The sequence below is a fragment of the Oncorhynchus gorbuscha genome, linkage group LG18, assembly GCF_021184085.1.
Source record: "Oncorhynchus gorbuscha isolate QuinsamMale2020 ecotype Even-year linkage group LG18, OgorEven_v1.0, whole genome shotgun sequence".
In the NCBI taxonomy this organism is placed as follows: domain Eukaryota; kingdom Metazoa; phylum Chordata; class Actinopteri; order Salmoniformes; family Salmonidae; genus Oncorhynchus; species Oncorhynchus gorbuscha.
The window spans coordinates 58,964,337-58,979,283 of NC_060190.1; the positions used below are offsets into that span (position 1 = coordinate 58,964,337).

The 14,947-nt window shown below is 45.3% G+C and overlaps 1 protein-coding gene across 1 annotated transcript in view; it reads right to left on the minus strand.

The window, feature by feature from the left end:
• Window positions 1-14,947, minus strand: part of dnah1 (dynein, axonemal, heavy chain 1) — a 69,382-nt gene that overhangs the window by 30,046 nt on the left and 24,389 nt on the right. Inside the window, exons 28-46 of the mRNA XM_046312950.1 lie at window positions 9,633-9,821; window positions 7,869-7,974; window positions 7,624-7,737; window positions 7,356-7,505; window positions 6,540-6,626; window positions 6,255-6,441; window positions 6,019-6,110; window positions 5,752-5,906; window positions 5,373-5,550; window positions 5,073-5,267; window positions 4,808-4,927; window positions 4,403-4,666; window positions 4,179-4,319; window positions 3,882-4,042; window positions 3,611-3,768; window positions 3,347-3,520; window positions 3,162-3,191; window positions 1,356-1,534; window positions 1,031-1,261 (exon numbers count right to left, since the gene is read on the minus strand). Of these exons, the coding sequence (XP_046168906.1) occupies window positions 1,031-1,261; window positions 1,356-1,534; window positions 3,162-3,191; window positions 3,347-3,520; window positions 3,611-3,768; window positions 3,882-4,042; window positions 4,179-4,319; window positions 4,403-4,666; window positions 4,808-4,927; window positions 5,073-5,267; window positions 5,373-5,550; window positions 5,752-5,906; window positions 6,019-6,110; window positions 6,255-6,441; window positions 6,540-6,626; window positions 7,356-7,505; window positions 7,624-7,737; window positions 7,869-7,974; window positions 9,633-9,821 (2,911 nt within the window). The remainder of the gene's footprint in view (window positions 1-1,030; window positions 1,262-1,355; window positions 1,535-3,161; window positions 3,192-3,346; window positions 3,521-3,610; window positions 3,769-3,881; window positions 4,043-4,178; window positions 4,320-4,402; window positions 4,667-4,807; window positions 4,928-5,072; window positions 5,268-5,372; window positions 5,551-5,751; window positions 5,907-6,018; window positions 6,111-6,254; window positions 6,442-6,539; window positions 6,627-7,355; window positions 7,506-7,623; window positions 7,738-7,868; window positions 7,975-9,632; window positions 9,822-14,947) is intronic.

Consider the following 14,947-nt stretch of genomic DNA (forward strand, 5'->3'; position numbering starts at 1 on the left):
ATATTTTTTTCTTACCCAAACGTGATGAACAAAACGGATCGATTAGTCGACACAAATAATATTTTTCGTAAAAACGGAACATTTGCTATCTAACTGAGAGTCTCCTCATTGAAAACATCTGAAGTTCTTCAAAGGTAAATGATTTTTTTAAAATCCTTTTCTGGTTTTTGTGAAAATGTTGCATGCTGAAAGACAGGCATAATCCTATGCTAGGCTATCAATACAGTTACACAAATGCTTGTTTAGCTATGGTTCAAAAGCATATTTTGAAAATCTGAGATGACAGTGTTGTTAACAAAAGGCTAAGCTTGAGAGCAAATAGATTCATTTCATTTCATTTGTGATTTTCATGAATAGTTAACGTTGTGTTATGCTAATGAGCTTGCGGATAGATTTACACAATCCTGGATACAGGTTTTTTTCGTAGCTGAACGTGACGCAGAAAACGGAGCGATTTGTCCTAAACAAATAATCTTTCAGGAAAAACTGAACATTTGCTATCTGAGAGTCTCCTCATTGAAAACATCCGAAGATTTTATTTGTATGCTTTTCTGGTTTTTGTGAAAATGTTGCCTGCTGAATGCTAATGCTAAATGCTACGCTAAATGCTACGCTAGCTATCAATACTGTTACACAAATGCTTGTTTTACAATGGTTGAGAAGCATATTTTGAAAATCTGAGATGACAGTGTTGTTAACAAAAGGCTACGTAAGCTTGAGAGCAAATAGATTAATTTCATTTCATTTGCGATTTTCATGAATAGTTAACGTTGCGTTATGGTAATGAGCTTGAGGCTGTAGTCACGATACCGGATCTGGGATGGCTCGACGCAAGAAGTTTTAAAAACACTGTTTTTAAAATTCTTTAACTTTTGATGAAGCCATCGGGTAGAACTTTGTAACGTTATATTTTTGTAGAAATGTGCTGTTTTCACATACTGTATGTTTGCACTGGTATTGTTCTGAAGATAATGAAAACAAGGTTGAAAAGTGGTGGAGTTGCCCTTTAAGTTTAGCAGTGAAGTCTCACCTTCTCCCTGTCCTCAATGAGCTGGTAGGCTTTGTTGTCAGCTCCGGGAATCATGAAGTCTCCAAACAGGACCGGCTGGCAGGGCACAGCATCCTCAAAGCTGCAGCCAAACTCCTCAATGCGGGCCTGTAGGAGCTTATCAAACCAGTCCCGGTCCTCAGCACTCACCAGCCGGTCCTGGAACACCCGGCAGCTTTCATGGTACCACAACTGCAGCAAGTGCATCTTGTCCTGAGAATCAAAACAAGCAGCACATCCTCCGTTTGAAGAGCCTTTCAGGGTTTCTATACTGTATGATCTCATGTTTGAGCCATCAGTCATTTACCTCTATCTTGGTAGCCTCTGCCATCAGGATGCCCTGGAAGACCTTGGAAAGGTCCCTAAGGTTGAATGTGTAGTGGGATTTGGCTGGTGTGGGAAGGAGCTGGGAAGTGATGGTGGCGTAGACACAGATAGTGGCGTCCACCAGAGGCCCGTTCAGAGGCTGGATCTCTGGAACAGGTCCTGAGGGAAAAGAGGGGTAAGGGAGACGGGTTGGATATAAAATTAGCAAAGACATATGGAGAACTTTACTTTTTGTGTGAGTAAAAGACCAGTAACAATTTAATAGTTTAGAATTACATCAACATCTATAATATATGCCATTTAATAATGACTAAACTCAGCTACGTAAAAAAGAAACGCCATCCTACCAACTCACTGTCAACTGTCAACTGCGTTTATTTCCAGTAAACTTAACGTGTAAATATTTGTATGAACATAACATGATTCAAAAACTGAGACATAAACTGAAACAGTTCTACAGACTAGTGACTAACAGAAATTGAATAATGTGTCCATGAGCACCTGTAAGTTCCCGGACATTTCTGGAGGGATGGCCCTAGCCCTCACCCTCGATTCTAACAGGTCTCAGACGTGATCAATGGGATTGAGAGCCGGGCTCTTTGCTGGCCATGGCAGAACACTGACATTCCTGTCTTGCAGGAAATCACGAACAGAACGAGCAGTATGGCTGGTGGCATTGTCATGCTGGAGGATCATGTCAGGATGAGCCTGCAGGAAGGGTACCACATGAGGGAGTAGGATGTCTTTCCTGTAACGCAGAGCGTTGAGATTGCCTGCAATGACAACAAGCTCTGTCCGATGATGCTGTGATACACCGCCCCAGACCATGACGGACCCTCCACCTCCAAATCAACCCCGCTCCAGAGTACAGGCCTCGGTGTAAAGCTCATTCCTTCGACGATAAAGGCGAATCCAACCATCACCCCTGGTGAGACAAAACTGCGACTCGTCAGTGAAGAGCACTTTTTGCCAGTCCTGTCTGGTCTAGAGACGGTGGGTTTGTGCCCACAGGCGACGTTGTTACCAGTGATGTCTGGTGAGGAACAGCCTTACAACAGCCTAAACGTCTGGTGAGGAACAGCTTTACCGCCTATTGCGGACAGTCTGAGCACTGATGGAGGGACTGTGCGTTCCTGGTGTTACTACGGCAATTGTCATCCTGTACCTGTCCCGCAGGTGTGATGTTCAGATGTACCGATCCTGTGCAGGTGTTGTTACACGTGGTCTGCCACTGCGAGGACGATCAGCTGTCTGTCCTGTCGCCATGTGGTGCTGTCTTAGGCATCTCACAGACATTGTGACATTGCCCTGGCCACGGACATTGCTATTTATTGACCTGGCCACATCTGCATTCCTCATGCCTCCTTGCAGCATGTCTAAGACACGTTCATGCAGATGAGCAGGGACCTTGGGCATCTTTCTTTTGGTGTTTTTCAGAGTCAGTAGAAAGGTCTCTTTAGAGTCCTATGTTTTCATTACTGTGACCTTAATTGCCTACTGTCCGTAAGCTGTTAGTGTCTTAACGACCGTTCCACAGGTGAATGTTTATTAATTGTTTATGGTTCTTTGAATAAACATGGGAAACAGTGTTTAAAGTCTTTACAATGAGGATCTGTGAAGTTATTTGGATTTTTACGAATTATCTTTGAAGGACAGGGTCCTGAAAAGGGGACATTTCTTTTTTGCTGAGTTTAAAATAATGATGCATGGTAACATATTTCTAGAGCGTCAGTCTTCTCTTTCTCTCTCTCCTTCTTCTGTCTCTCTGTCTCCCTCTCTGACTTACTCCCTGGTTCCTTTTTACTTATATTTCCATCTGTAAGAAAGCAACAAATATATTAGAAAGGATTGCAGCAACTTAACAAACTACCTCCTCAATGTGACTGGTGCCTCAACCATACCTAGCCACCCCCAACCCTTCACCAAAATGAACATCAGTTGGATACATTTTCGGCAGTCAGGCCGTCTCACCCATCCAGTTGCCCAGGATAGTAGAGAAGATCTTCTTCTTGCTGGCGTCCTCCATCTCAGTGAAGGAGAGGAAGTTAAAGTGGCGTGTGAAACGCTGGGTGATGGGGTTCCTGCCCCCTCCTGGGGGTCCCATAGCGCACGCAAAGTTGATGTCTACCAGGTGTTTAAAAGTGCCTGCAGGACAAAGCAGAGTTCAATGTGGTGGCCTTCACAGAGCCATGGGAGCTAGATGTGCAGACTCAGCTTTGGAGGAAGGGTCCTCACCTATCTGCTTCCTGTCATACCAGCCTCCATGGTCCATCCACTGGCGGAGAAGCTCAATGGGGGGCTGGGCCCCGTAGGTCTCCAGAATGGGCATGTTCAGGTCATCAATGAAGAAGATAAAATACTTCCCCAGGGGAGGCCCAAACACACCCTTACGCCTGACAAATACATGCTTTGGTTGGAGAGGTCAGTATATAAAGGAATGAGAATGCCTTTAGACATTACAGCACAGATCATACAGTACAAAGAGAGATGTTGGTAAAAGGCTTACCTCTTGTCCAGTTTGCTATCAATATAATCCTGTGTCTGGTTGGCTGAAGTACGAGCAGAGAACATAAGGAAGTGTGTAATGTACTCAGCAGGCATGTTCTTCAGCAGCTTGTCAGACATGGTCAGGGTCTTTCCTGTGCCAGTCGGTCCAATGCACAGCACCTGGTCAACACAGAGCCTCTGACTAAGAACAACTCTACTCACAGAAAGACTCCTCCATTACACTCACAAAAGCTTTCACCAGGAATGATACACTGATAATACACTATTTATGGGTGCCGTATTGGGAGGTACTTACAGGCTTCTTGTTAGACAGCAGCATATCCATCAGGAAGGAAATGCGGACTGTGTCTGGTGTGGGTACGATGATGTCAGAGTAGCTTGTCTCTGGCGTGATGACCACATTCTGGGCAGATTTCATCCAACTGACCCAGTGCACCTACTCAACAGGATGTATGTCACTTGTATGGCCCTTTATGTTTCTAAAGGTATTTCCAGAATGTTTGCTTTTCAAATGCTCACCTTCCTCCCTCTGTCCTCCTCCTCTTCGTCTCCCATGTTGCTGATTCCTGCATCATCAAGCTGGTAGTCATACACCAGGCCTTCCTCTGGAAAACACAACTCAACCTTCTCCTCTGCCATCTTGGCCCTGAGCCAAGCACTGAAGCGCTGGCAGCTGGGGGCGTCCCCTGTGGCTCCCACACTCCACGCCAGAGAGAAGATGAACCAGGGCTCAATCAGCTCCTTTAACCGGTCAAGCTTCTCCTGCAGAAGAGGCCTCTCCCCCTGGCCAAACACACAGTACATGACAGACTAGTCATCAAGAGATGAACATCTCCATCACCTCAGCTGATCACTCATCCCTTTTGTCTCCTGATGGTGGGTAGATTGTGTGGGTGTTTGTGGCAGGGAGTGGTGTTCACTGACCTCTCGATGGATAAAGGGTTGGAAGAAACAGTCCAGCAGTTTGAGCAGACTGCATGTGAGGTTGCTGTCCATGGAGAAGATTACCTCTTTCACCGATTTCCTTACAAATGTGATGGAATCCTAGAGACACACAGACTCAATTTTCCCTGAGACCCAACAGAACAAGGCCTGACACAACCAGACACTCACAGCGACTAACTTATGATACAGTTGTAAAGTGGAATAAACATTAGTAAAATGCCTGTTGAGCGGCCCTCTGTGTTACCTGGAGAAACCTGATGAAGAGGGAATTGAGCTGGTCTGTGTAGGGCCTCAGGGGTTCGGGGACCGTCCTCAGCCAGCACTCAGTGAAGGGGGTGAGGCCCAGGATGCTAGGCTCCAGGTACACCATCCCACAACGAGACACTGTGGCCGGGGACGCCACCGCCAGGTCCTGCACCTCAAACATCATCGTCTGCACCTGGAGGAGGATACACACATGTATTCTGAATGTGCATAACTGGTATGAGGTGTGGAACAAAATGAGAGAGGGAAAACTGACAGAAGAGATGTAAAGGTTTCTCACGTCTGTGAGCTTGATGATCTCTCCAGAGCTCAAGCAGAGTTTTTTATTGTCATCCAGCACAGTGTTCATGTTCTCGATCCACACAGCGTCCACTGGCCCATCAAACATGTACCACTTCTTCTCCTCGTCCATGGAGGACGACCCCCCACGGATCAGAGAGGACAGGATACCATCCGACCTGAAGGGAGGCACACAGAGCGAGAAGAGGCATGAGTGTGTGTGCATGGATGTGTCAGAGTGTTCACAGGATATTCAATATGATATCTACTGTATGTGTGTTTGTAATGTACCAGGTGTATAAGTGTTTATGTATTGTATGTGCCCAAATCTACATATGGTATGCGATGGTCTGTTATGTGCACATGGAGCAATTACTCACCATTCATGTGTCAACAGGTCAAACTCCCCGTAGAGCTGTCCCATGGTAATGGACTTGGGGTTGAGGACATAGGTCTGTACAGCCTCATAAACACCACCACTCACAGAGACCTGGCCCTGCAGAGCCGTCATCGCTTTCCCTAGGATCTCATAACACTGACACACAATCCAAGCCAATGGCAATATATTACATTAATTTGTAATACCAGAATCATCTTCAAATACATATCATGTGCTGCTGGTAAAGAGAGGTTTTTGGGGTGCAGACCTTGGTTTTTCCGGAGCCGGACGGTCCCACCAACATCAGTCCATGCCTCACAACAGTAGTCTCATACAGCTGAATACACTTGGTGATGTATCCTGCATTTACACATGGGAAATGAAACCATGTGAAAAAATATATATCATTTCCCGCCTAATTTATACCTATATTCTAATCTCAATAGCACAGCATCACTAATAAGCAGTACAAAAACAAGCTGTGTGTCCCCATAGAGTACGAACCATCCACATCCTTGAGGTTCTTCTTGGCACACACATTGCGAATTGACTTCTCCAGGGTGCCGTAGTCGATGGGCTCCTCCCGTATCTTGGGGAAGAGATCGGACACAATGCCATTGAAAAGCTTGAGGTCATCTTGGAGGAACTTGGGGACGTTGACGTCTCGTATGGCCCGTAGACAGATCAGTTCCTGGAAGTTAGAGGTGGGAGACAGGCCGATTACATCAGGCAGATTACATTATTGATAGCCTGGTCAGTGTATTTAGGCATATAAAGTGTTGTTCTAACCTCATTCATATCTTGATTCTCCCTCTTCAAGTTTCCAGCAGCAGAGATCACGGTCTTCACAGCTCTCATACCAAAGTCATAGTGATCCTGCACACATATACATCAGTCAAACTTTATCGTGGAGAAATTACATGATTATGTTAATAATACTGTTATTGCATCAAATGGTTGTTTTATGCAACAAAATAGGGTTTTTAGAACTCTATTGTGTCTGTGTGAGAGGTGCTTCTGAGATTTAACTCTAACAACTGATTTATGATGGTCTTGTCCTCTCTCGGAGCCCGCATTCCATAGAATGTGTTGGTGTTTATGTGCTGAGAGGTACCAGGGTGGAGATGGCTCCGGTATGGATAATGATGAGAGGAACTTTGTTTTGGGGGTCAGACCCTGGTTTCTACACAATGAGAACAGTCTTTACAGCAGATATAGTCTGCTGTAAAGACTGTTCTCATTGTGTAGAAACCAGGTATCTTTCATACAAATTCTAACCTTGTGACCCATTCCATACATCTGTTGTTTGTCATGAACATTCAGGGCATGTACTTTGCTATAAAATACTGTGGCTCAAATCTGCTCACCTACGGGTGGGTCGTTGACCAGCTTCATTATTGCTATAATTTATTGATGTTATTAATACATTTTGAATAAAGTAATACCCTGATTGATGACTGACCTTGTCTCTACTCATTATTGATTATAATTTCCACGACAACTTTCACAAAGAAATACAGCACTGTATATAAAGCTTGACCCTCAATAAGGCATGATGCGGGTATGGGTACTGGGGCAAAGATTCTATGTAGACTAGGGTACCACCTGGGAGCTGAGCTGCTCGGAGGACAGTTTGAAGGTGGTGGTGATCTTCTTGGAGAGGACTTTAGCATCGCTGAAGCCAAAGGAGTAGAGAGAGATCTCAGCAATCATAGCATAATCAGGGACCATCATAGCAACAGGACGGAACAGAGCCTTAAGACAAACAGATAGAAAAATAATGTGTTACAGTCACACCTCAGTGCTTTGTTTTTACAATACCCTGCCAGGGATGTGAACTTTTAAATGTTTTTGGGCAATTTTATGTAGCTACCTTTAGGTTATCTGGTAGTTCAGTGCGGCCGGCGTAACCAGGGTTCATGGTGATGAAAACAGCACAAGACGCAACAAGAGGGATCTCTTGCCCCTCAAACACAAATCGCTCTGCCTGAGAGACACAAACACACACACAAACAAACTCACGCACAGACATACAAATCTGTAATATTTTCATGTGTGTATGCACTTTTGACTGTGTACATGTTGTCTATGACTGTGTTTGTGTATGTTTTTGTTCACCCTCTGATGCTGGGCCTTATTGATGGTGGCGATTTGTTGGGCCACCACTGACAGCACTTCCACATCAATGCGGTTAAACTCATCAAAACATGCCCAGGCTCCAGAACTACAGGAGATACAGTAGATCACAGTAGCCCCACAAAACAATTTAAATACATTCAACAGGATATACAATGCATTTGGAAAGTATTCAGACCCCTTCCTTTTCCCCACATTTTGTTCCGTTACAGTCTTATTCTAAAATGAATTGTATTTATTGTGTTTTTTCTTCATCATTCTACACACAATAACCCATAATGACAAAGCATAAACAGGTTTTTAGACATTTTTGCAAATGTATTAAAAATAAAAAACAGAAACCTTATTTATATAAGTATTCAGACCCTTTGCTATGAGACTCGAAAGTGAACTCAGCTGCATCCTGTTTCCATTGATCCATCCTTGAGATGTTTGTACAAATTGTTTGCAGTCCACCTGTGGTAAATTCAATTGATTAGACATGATTTGGAAAGGCACACACCTGTCTATATAAGGTCCCACAGTTGACAGTGCATGTCAGAGCAAAAACCAAGCCCTGAGGTCGAAGGAACTGTCCGTAGAGCTCCGAGTCAGTGTCGAGTCACAGATCTGGGGAAGGGTACCAAAACATTTCTACAGCATTGAAGGTTCCCAATAACACAGTGGCCTCCATCATTCAATTTGTTTTCTAAATTGTAGTTTTTTTCTCTTTTGTTATTTTTCATTTATTATGATTATTTTACCCCTTTTTCTCCCCAATTTGTAGTTAAAGTCTTGTCCCATCGCTGCATCTCCCGTACAGACTTGGGAGAACACGGATCTGTAGCGATGCCTCTAGCACTGCGACGCAGTGCCTTTGACCGCTGCGCCACTCGGCCTCCATCATTCTTAAATGAAAGAAGTTTGGAAACACCAAGACTCTTCCTAGAGCTGGCCGCCCAGCCAAACTGTGCAATCAGGGGGGAAGGGCCTTGGTCGGAGAGGTGAATAAGAACCCGATGGTCACTGTGACAGAGCTCCAGAGTTCCTCTGTGGAGATGGGATAACCTTCCAGAAAGATAACCATCTCTGCAGCACTCCATCAATCAGGCCTTCATGGTAGAGTGGCCAGATGGATGCCACTCCTCAGTAGTAGGCACGACAGCCCGCTTGCAGTTTGCCAAGAGGCACCTAAAGGACTCCTAAATGCCAAACGTCACGTCTGGAAGAAACATGGACACATCCGTACGGTGAAGCACAAAGGTTCACGTTCCCACAGGACAATAACCCTAAGCACACAGTGCATGAGTGGCTTCGGGACAAGTCTATGATTGTCCTTGAGTGGCCCAGACAGGGCCCGGACTTGAACCCAATTGAACATCTCTGGAGAAAAGTGAAAATAGCTGTGAAGCTGCACTCCCCATCCAACCTGACAGAGCTTGAGAGGATCTGCAGACAAGAATGGGAAAAAAACTCCCCAAATACAGGTGCCAAGACGTTATACCCAAGAAGACTCAAGGCTGTAATCGCTGCTAAAAGTGCATCAACAATGTACTGAGTAAAGGGTCTGAATATTTATGGAAATGTAATATTTCAGTGTTTTGTTTTTAATAAATGTGCTAAAAATTGCTTTGTCATTATGGGGTCTTGTGTGTAGATTGAGGAGGAAAAAATACAATTTAATTAATTTTAGAAAAAGGCTTGTGTTCTTTTGTAGCACATACAAGTTATATTTATACCAGTTTGGTGTTTTATATAAGGACTAACCTAGCCAGTCCCTTGAGGAACTTGCCCATGGCGATGAAGTCCAGCTGATCCGAGCAGTTGAAGACTACAGTCTGGATAGCCAGGGCTTTCCCCAGGTCTTTAGTGGTCTCTGTCTTCCCTGTTCCTGCTGGACCCGCAGGGGCCCCTCCGAACTTCAGGTGCAGTGCCCCTGTCAGGGTCAGGTAGCACCTGAGAGGGGGAGGGAGCAAGGGGTGAGACCATTGACTCACAAACCCGAAATCCTTTATCGAACAGCCATGTGCAAGTATATCAGCCCCCAGTGTTTTCATAAACTGGTTTTAGCTTATTGTAGCCTGCCTGCTGCTAGCACTGACAAACACTGGGATGGAATTTTAATCTCCTGCTAGCTATAGATTTTAGGCACTGCACTTATAAACAGTGTGTAGCTTGTCACTTATTTACGATAGTTTAACAGCTTGCTGATAAGTTGTAGACATGTTCCCAGCAGCCAGTCTATATTTCAGCATGTTTCCAAAGCACCAATTGCTATGTTGTAACTTTGGGGGGGGCAGATAAATGCACAGCTCAGCCTCAGTCTCGATACTGTACAGACTCACGGCAGAGCACGTTGCTTGCTGCTTCATTAAAAATCATTCATTGAGATAAAATAATGTTACTAAAATAGCAAGGTAACGAGCTAGTGTAACAGTATAACTTTAGACCGTCCCCTCGCCCATACCCGGCCGCGAACCAGGGACCCTCTGCACACATCAACAACAGTCACCCACGAAGCATCGCTACCCATCGCTCCACAAAAGCCACGGCCCTTGCAGAGCAAGGGGAAACAGTACTTCAAGGTCTCAGAGCAAGTGACGTCACTGATTGAAACGCTATTTAGCGCGCACCACCGCTGACTAGCTAGCCGTTTCACATCTGTTACACTAGCTTGCGTATAGAGGCATCAGTGCATTTTACAGTAACTAGCTAGCTTATAGAATGATAATTGCATTTAGTTTTGCACTAGCTGGTTGGTTAGCTTCCCTTTCGTTCATATAAGTCAGTGACTGGCTCAGGCTCAGCTAGCAAGGTAATCAACACCTGTGATTACTGTATGCCTCGCTGTATGTCTCTCTCAAATGTCAATATGCCTTGTATACTGTTGTTCAGGTTAGTTATCATTGTTTTAGTTTACAATGGAGCCCCTAGTTCCACTCTTCATACCCCTGATACCTCCTTTGTCCCACCTCCCACACATGTGGTGACCTCACCCATTACAACCAGCATGTCTAGAGATACAACCTCTCTTATCATCACCCAGTGCCTGGGCTTACCTCCGCTGTACCCGCACCCCACCATACCCCTGTCTGCGCATTATGCCCTGAATATATTCTACCATGCCCAGAAATCTGCTCCTTTTATTCTTTGTCCCCAACGCTCTAGGCAACCAGTTTTGATAGCCTTTAGCCGCACCCTCATACTACTCCTCCTCTATTCCGCGGGTGATGTGGAGGTAAACCCAGGCCCTGCATGTCCCCAGGCACCCTCATTTGTTGACTTCTGTGATCGAAAAAGCCTTAGTTTCATGCATGTCAACAACAGAATCATCCTCCCTAAGTTTGTTTTACTCACTGTTTTAGCACACTCTGCTAACCCTGATGTCCTTGCCGTGTCTGAATCCTGGCTCAGGAAGGCCACCAAAAATTCTGAGATTTCCATACCCAACTATAAAATTTTCCGTCAACATAGAACTGCCAAAGGGGGAGGAGTTGCAGTCTACTGAAGAGATAGCCTGCAAAGTAATGTCACACATTCCAGGTCCATACCCAAACAGTTCGAACTATTAATTTAAAAAATGACTCTCTCCAGAAATAAGTCTCTCACTGTTGCCGCCTGCTACCGACCCCCCTCAGCTCCCAGCTGTGCCCTGAACACCATCTGTGAATTGATCGCCCCCCCATCTAGCTTCAGAGTTTGTTCTGTTAGGTGACCTAAACTGGGATATGCTTAACACCCCGGCAGTCCTACAATCTAAGCTAGATGCCCTCAAACTCACACAAATCATCAAGGAACCCACCAGGTACAACTCTAAATCTGTAAATCAATAGCATCGAATAGTCCCCGCGATATGCAACTGTTCAGGGAAGTCAGGAACCAATACACGCAGTCAGTCAGGAAAGCAAAGGCCAGCTTCTTCAGGCAGAAATTTGGATCTGGGACACTGTAAAGTCCATGGAGAACAAGAGCACCTCCTCCCAGCTGCCAACTGCACTGTGGCTACTCCAACCTCGGCCAACAGCCCCCCCCGTAGCTACTCGCCCAAGCCTCTCCAGGTTCTCCTTTACCCAAATCCAGATAGCAGATGTTCTGAAAGAGCTGCAAAACCTGGATCCGTACAAATCAGCTGGGCTTGACAATCTGGACCCTCTATTTCTGAAACTATCCGCCGCCATTGTCGCAACCCCTATTACCAGCCTGTTCAACCTCTCTTTCATATCGTCTGAGATCCCCAAGGACTGGAAAGCTGCCGCAGTCATCCCCCTCTTCAAAGGGGGAGACACCCTGGACCCAAACTGTTACAGACCTATATCCATCCTGCCCTGCCTATCTAAGGTCTTCGAAAGCCAAGTCAACAAACAGGTCACTGACCATTTCGAATCCCACAGTACCTTCTCCACTGTGCAATCAGGTTTCCGAGCCGGTCATAGGTGCACCTCAGCCACGCTCAAGGTACTAAACGATATCATAACCGCCATCGATAAAAGACAGTATTGTGCAGCCGTCTTCATCGACCTTGCCAAGGCTTTCAACTCTGTCAATCACCATATTCTTATCGGCAGTCTCAGTAGACTCGGTTTTTCTAATGACTGCCTTGCCTGGTTCACCAACTACTTTGCAGACAGAGTTCAGTGTGTCAAATCGGAGGGCATGCTGTCCGTTCCTCTGGCAGTCTACATGGGGTACCACAGGGTTAAATTCTCGGGCCGACTCTTTTCTCTGTATATATCAATGATGTTGCTCTTGCTGCGGGCGTTTCCCTGATCCACCTCTATGCAGACGACACCATTCTGTATACTTCCGGCCCGTCCTTGGACACTGTGCTATCTAACCTCCAAACGAGCTTCAATGCCATACAACACTCCTTCCGTGGCCTCCAACTGCTCTTAAACGCTAGTAAAACCAAATGCATGCTTTTCAACCGTTCGCTGCCTGCACCCGCACGCCCGACTAGCATCACCACCCTGGATGGTTCCGACCTAGAATATGTGGACATCTATAAGTACCTAGGTGTCTGGCTAGACTGTAAACTCTCCTTCCAGGCTCATATCAAACATCTACAATCTACAATCAAATCTAGAGTCGGCTTTCTATTCCACAACAAAGCCTCCTTCACTCACGCCGCCAAACTTACCCTAGTAAAACTGACTATCCTACCGATCCTCGACTTCGGCGATGTCATCTACAAAATAGCTTCCAACACTCTACTAAGCAAACTGGATGCAGTTTATCACAGTGCCATCCGTTTTGTTACTAAAGCACCTTATACCACCCACCACTGCGACCTGTATGCTCTAGTCGGCTGGCCCTCGCTACATATTCGTCGCCAGACCCACTGGCTCCAGGTCATCTACACCGTGCTTCTACACCTGCATTGCTTGCTGTTTGGGGTTTTAGGCTGGGTTTCTGTACTGCACTTTGAGATATCAGCTGATGTACGAACGGCTATATAAATACATTTGATTTGATTTGATCTACAAGTCCATGTTAGGTAAAGCTCCGCCTTATCTCAGTTCACTGGTCACGATGGCAACACCCACCCGTAGCACACGCTCCAGCAGGTGTATCTCACTGATCATCCCTAAAGCCAACACCTCATTTGGCCGCCTTTCGTTCCAGTTCTCTGCTGCCTGTGACTGGAACGAATTGCAAAAATCGCTGAAGTTGGAGACTTTTATCTCCCTCACCAACTTCAAACATCTGCTATCTGAGCAGCTAACCGATTGCTGCAGCTGTACATAGTCTATCGGTAAATAGCCCACCCAATTTTACCTACCTCATCCCCATACTGTTTTTATTTATTTACTTTTCTGCTCTTTTGCACACCAATATCTCCACCTGTACATGACCATCTGATCATTTATCACTCCAGTGTTAATCTGCAAAATTGTAATTATTCGCCTACCTCCTCATGCCTTTTGCACACAATGTATATACCGTAATTGCTGGACTATAAGCCGCTACTTTATTCCCACGCTTTGAACCTCGCGGTTTATACAATGACGCGGCTAATTTATGGATTTTTCCCGCTTTCACAAGATCCATGCCGCTAAAAAACTGAGCACCGTCACATAATGTGACGTAAAATCGAGTGTGCTCAAACTACTCATCATTCTGATTATGGTAGTAATTTTGTCACCCTCATCATGGCAAAGACACGGAGAAATGCATATGATGCAGCTTTCAAGTTGAAGGCAATCAATCTGGCTGTTGGAAAAGGAAAGAGAGCTGCTGCACGGGAGCTTGGCCTTAATGAGTCGATTATAAGACTTTGTAAACAGCAGCGTGAGGAACTGACTCAGTGCAAAAAGACAACAAACCTTTCAGAGGGAAGAAAAGCAGATGGCCCAAAGTATTTGCAGCCACTCGACATCAGTGTAAATCCTGCATTTAAGGTGGCGCTCCGTGTTCAGTGGGAGGCTTGGATGACAGGTGGGGAGAAATCCTTCACTAAAACGGGCTGCATGCGAAGAGCATTTTATGGTCAAGTCTGCCAGTGGGTCCTGACAGCGTGGAGCATTGTCAAAAAATCCACTATCATCAACGGGTTTCGAAAGGCTGGACTGCTGCGTGGTGAAAGGGCAGCATGAGCTCAGCGGGGTATTTGCCTCCGGATGAAAGTGACGAGAGCGACAATGAAAACGATCCAACATCGAATGAAGCAATTCTGAGGCTATTCATCTCCGACACCGAAGGAGATGACTTCAGTGGTTTCAGTGCACAGGAGGAGGAAGATAGTGACCAAGTTCATTTGTTTCAATGTACCGGTAGGCACCTGCGGCTTATAGACATGTGCGGCGTATTTATGTACAAAATACATATTTTTTAAATAATTCAGTGGGTGCGGTTTATATTCAGGTGCGCTTAATAGTCCAGCAATTACGGTAGACATTTCTTTTCTACTGTGTTATTGACTTGTTAATTGTTTACTCCATGTGTAACTCTGTGTTGTCTGTTTACACTGCTATGCTTTATCTTGGCCAGGTCGCAGTTGCAAATGAGAACTTGTTCTCAACTAGCCTACCTGGTTAAATAAAGGTGAAATAAAAAAATGAAAAAATAAAAATAATGGACAAGTT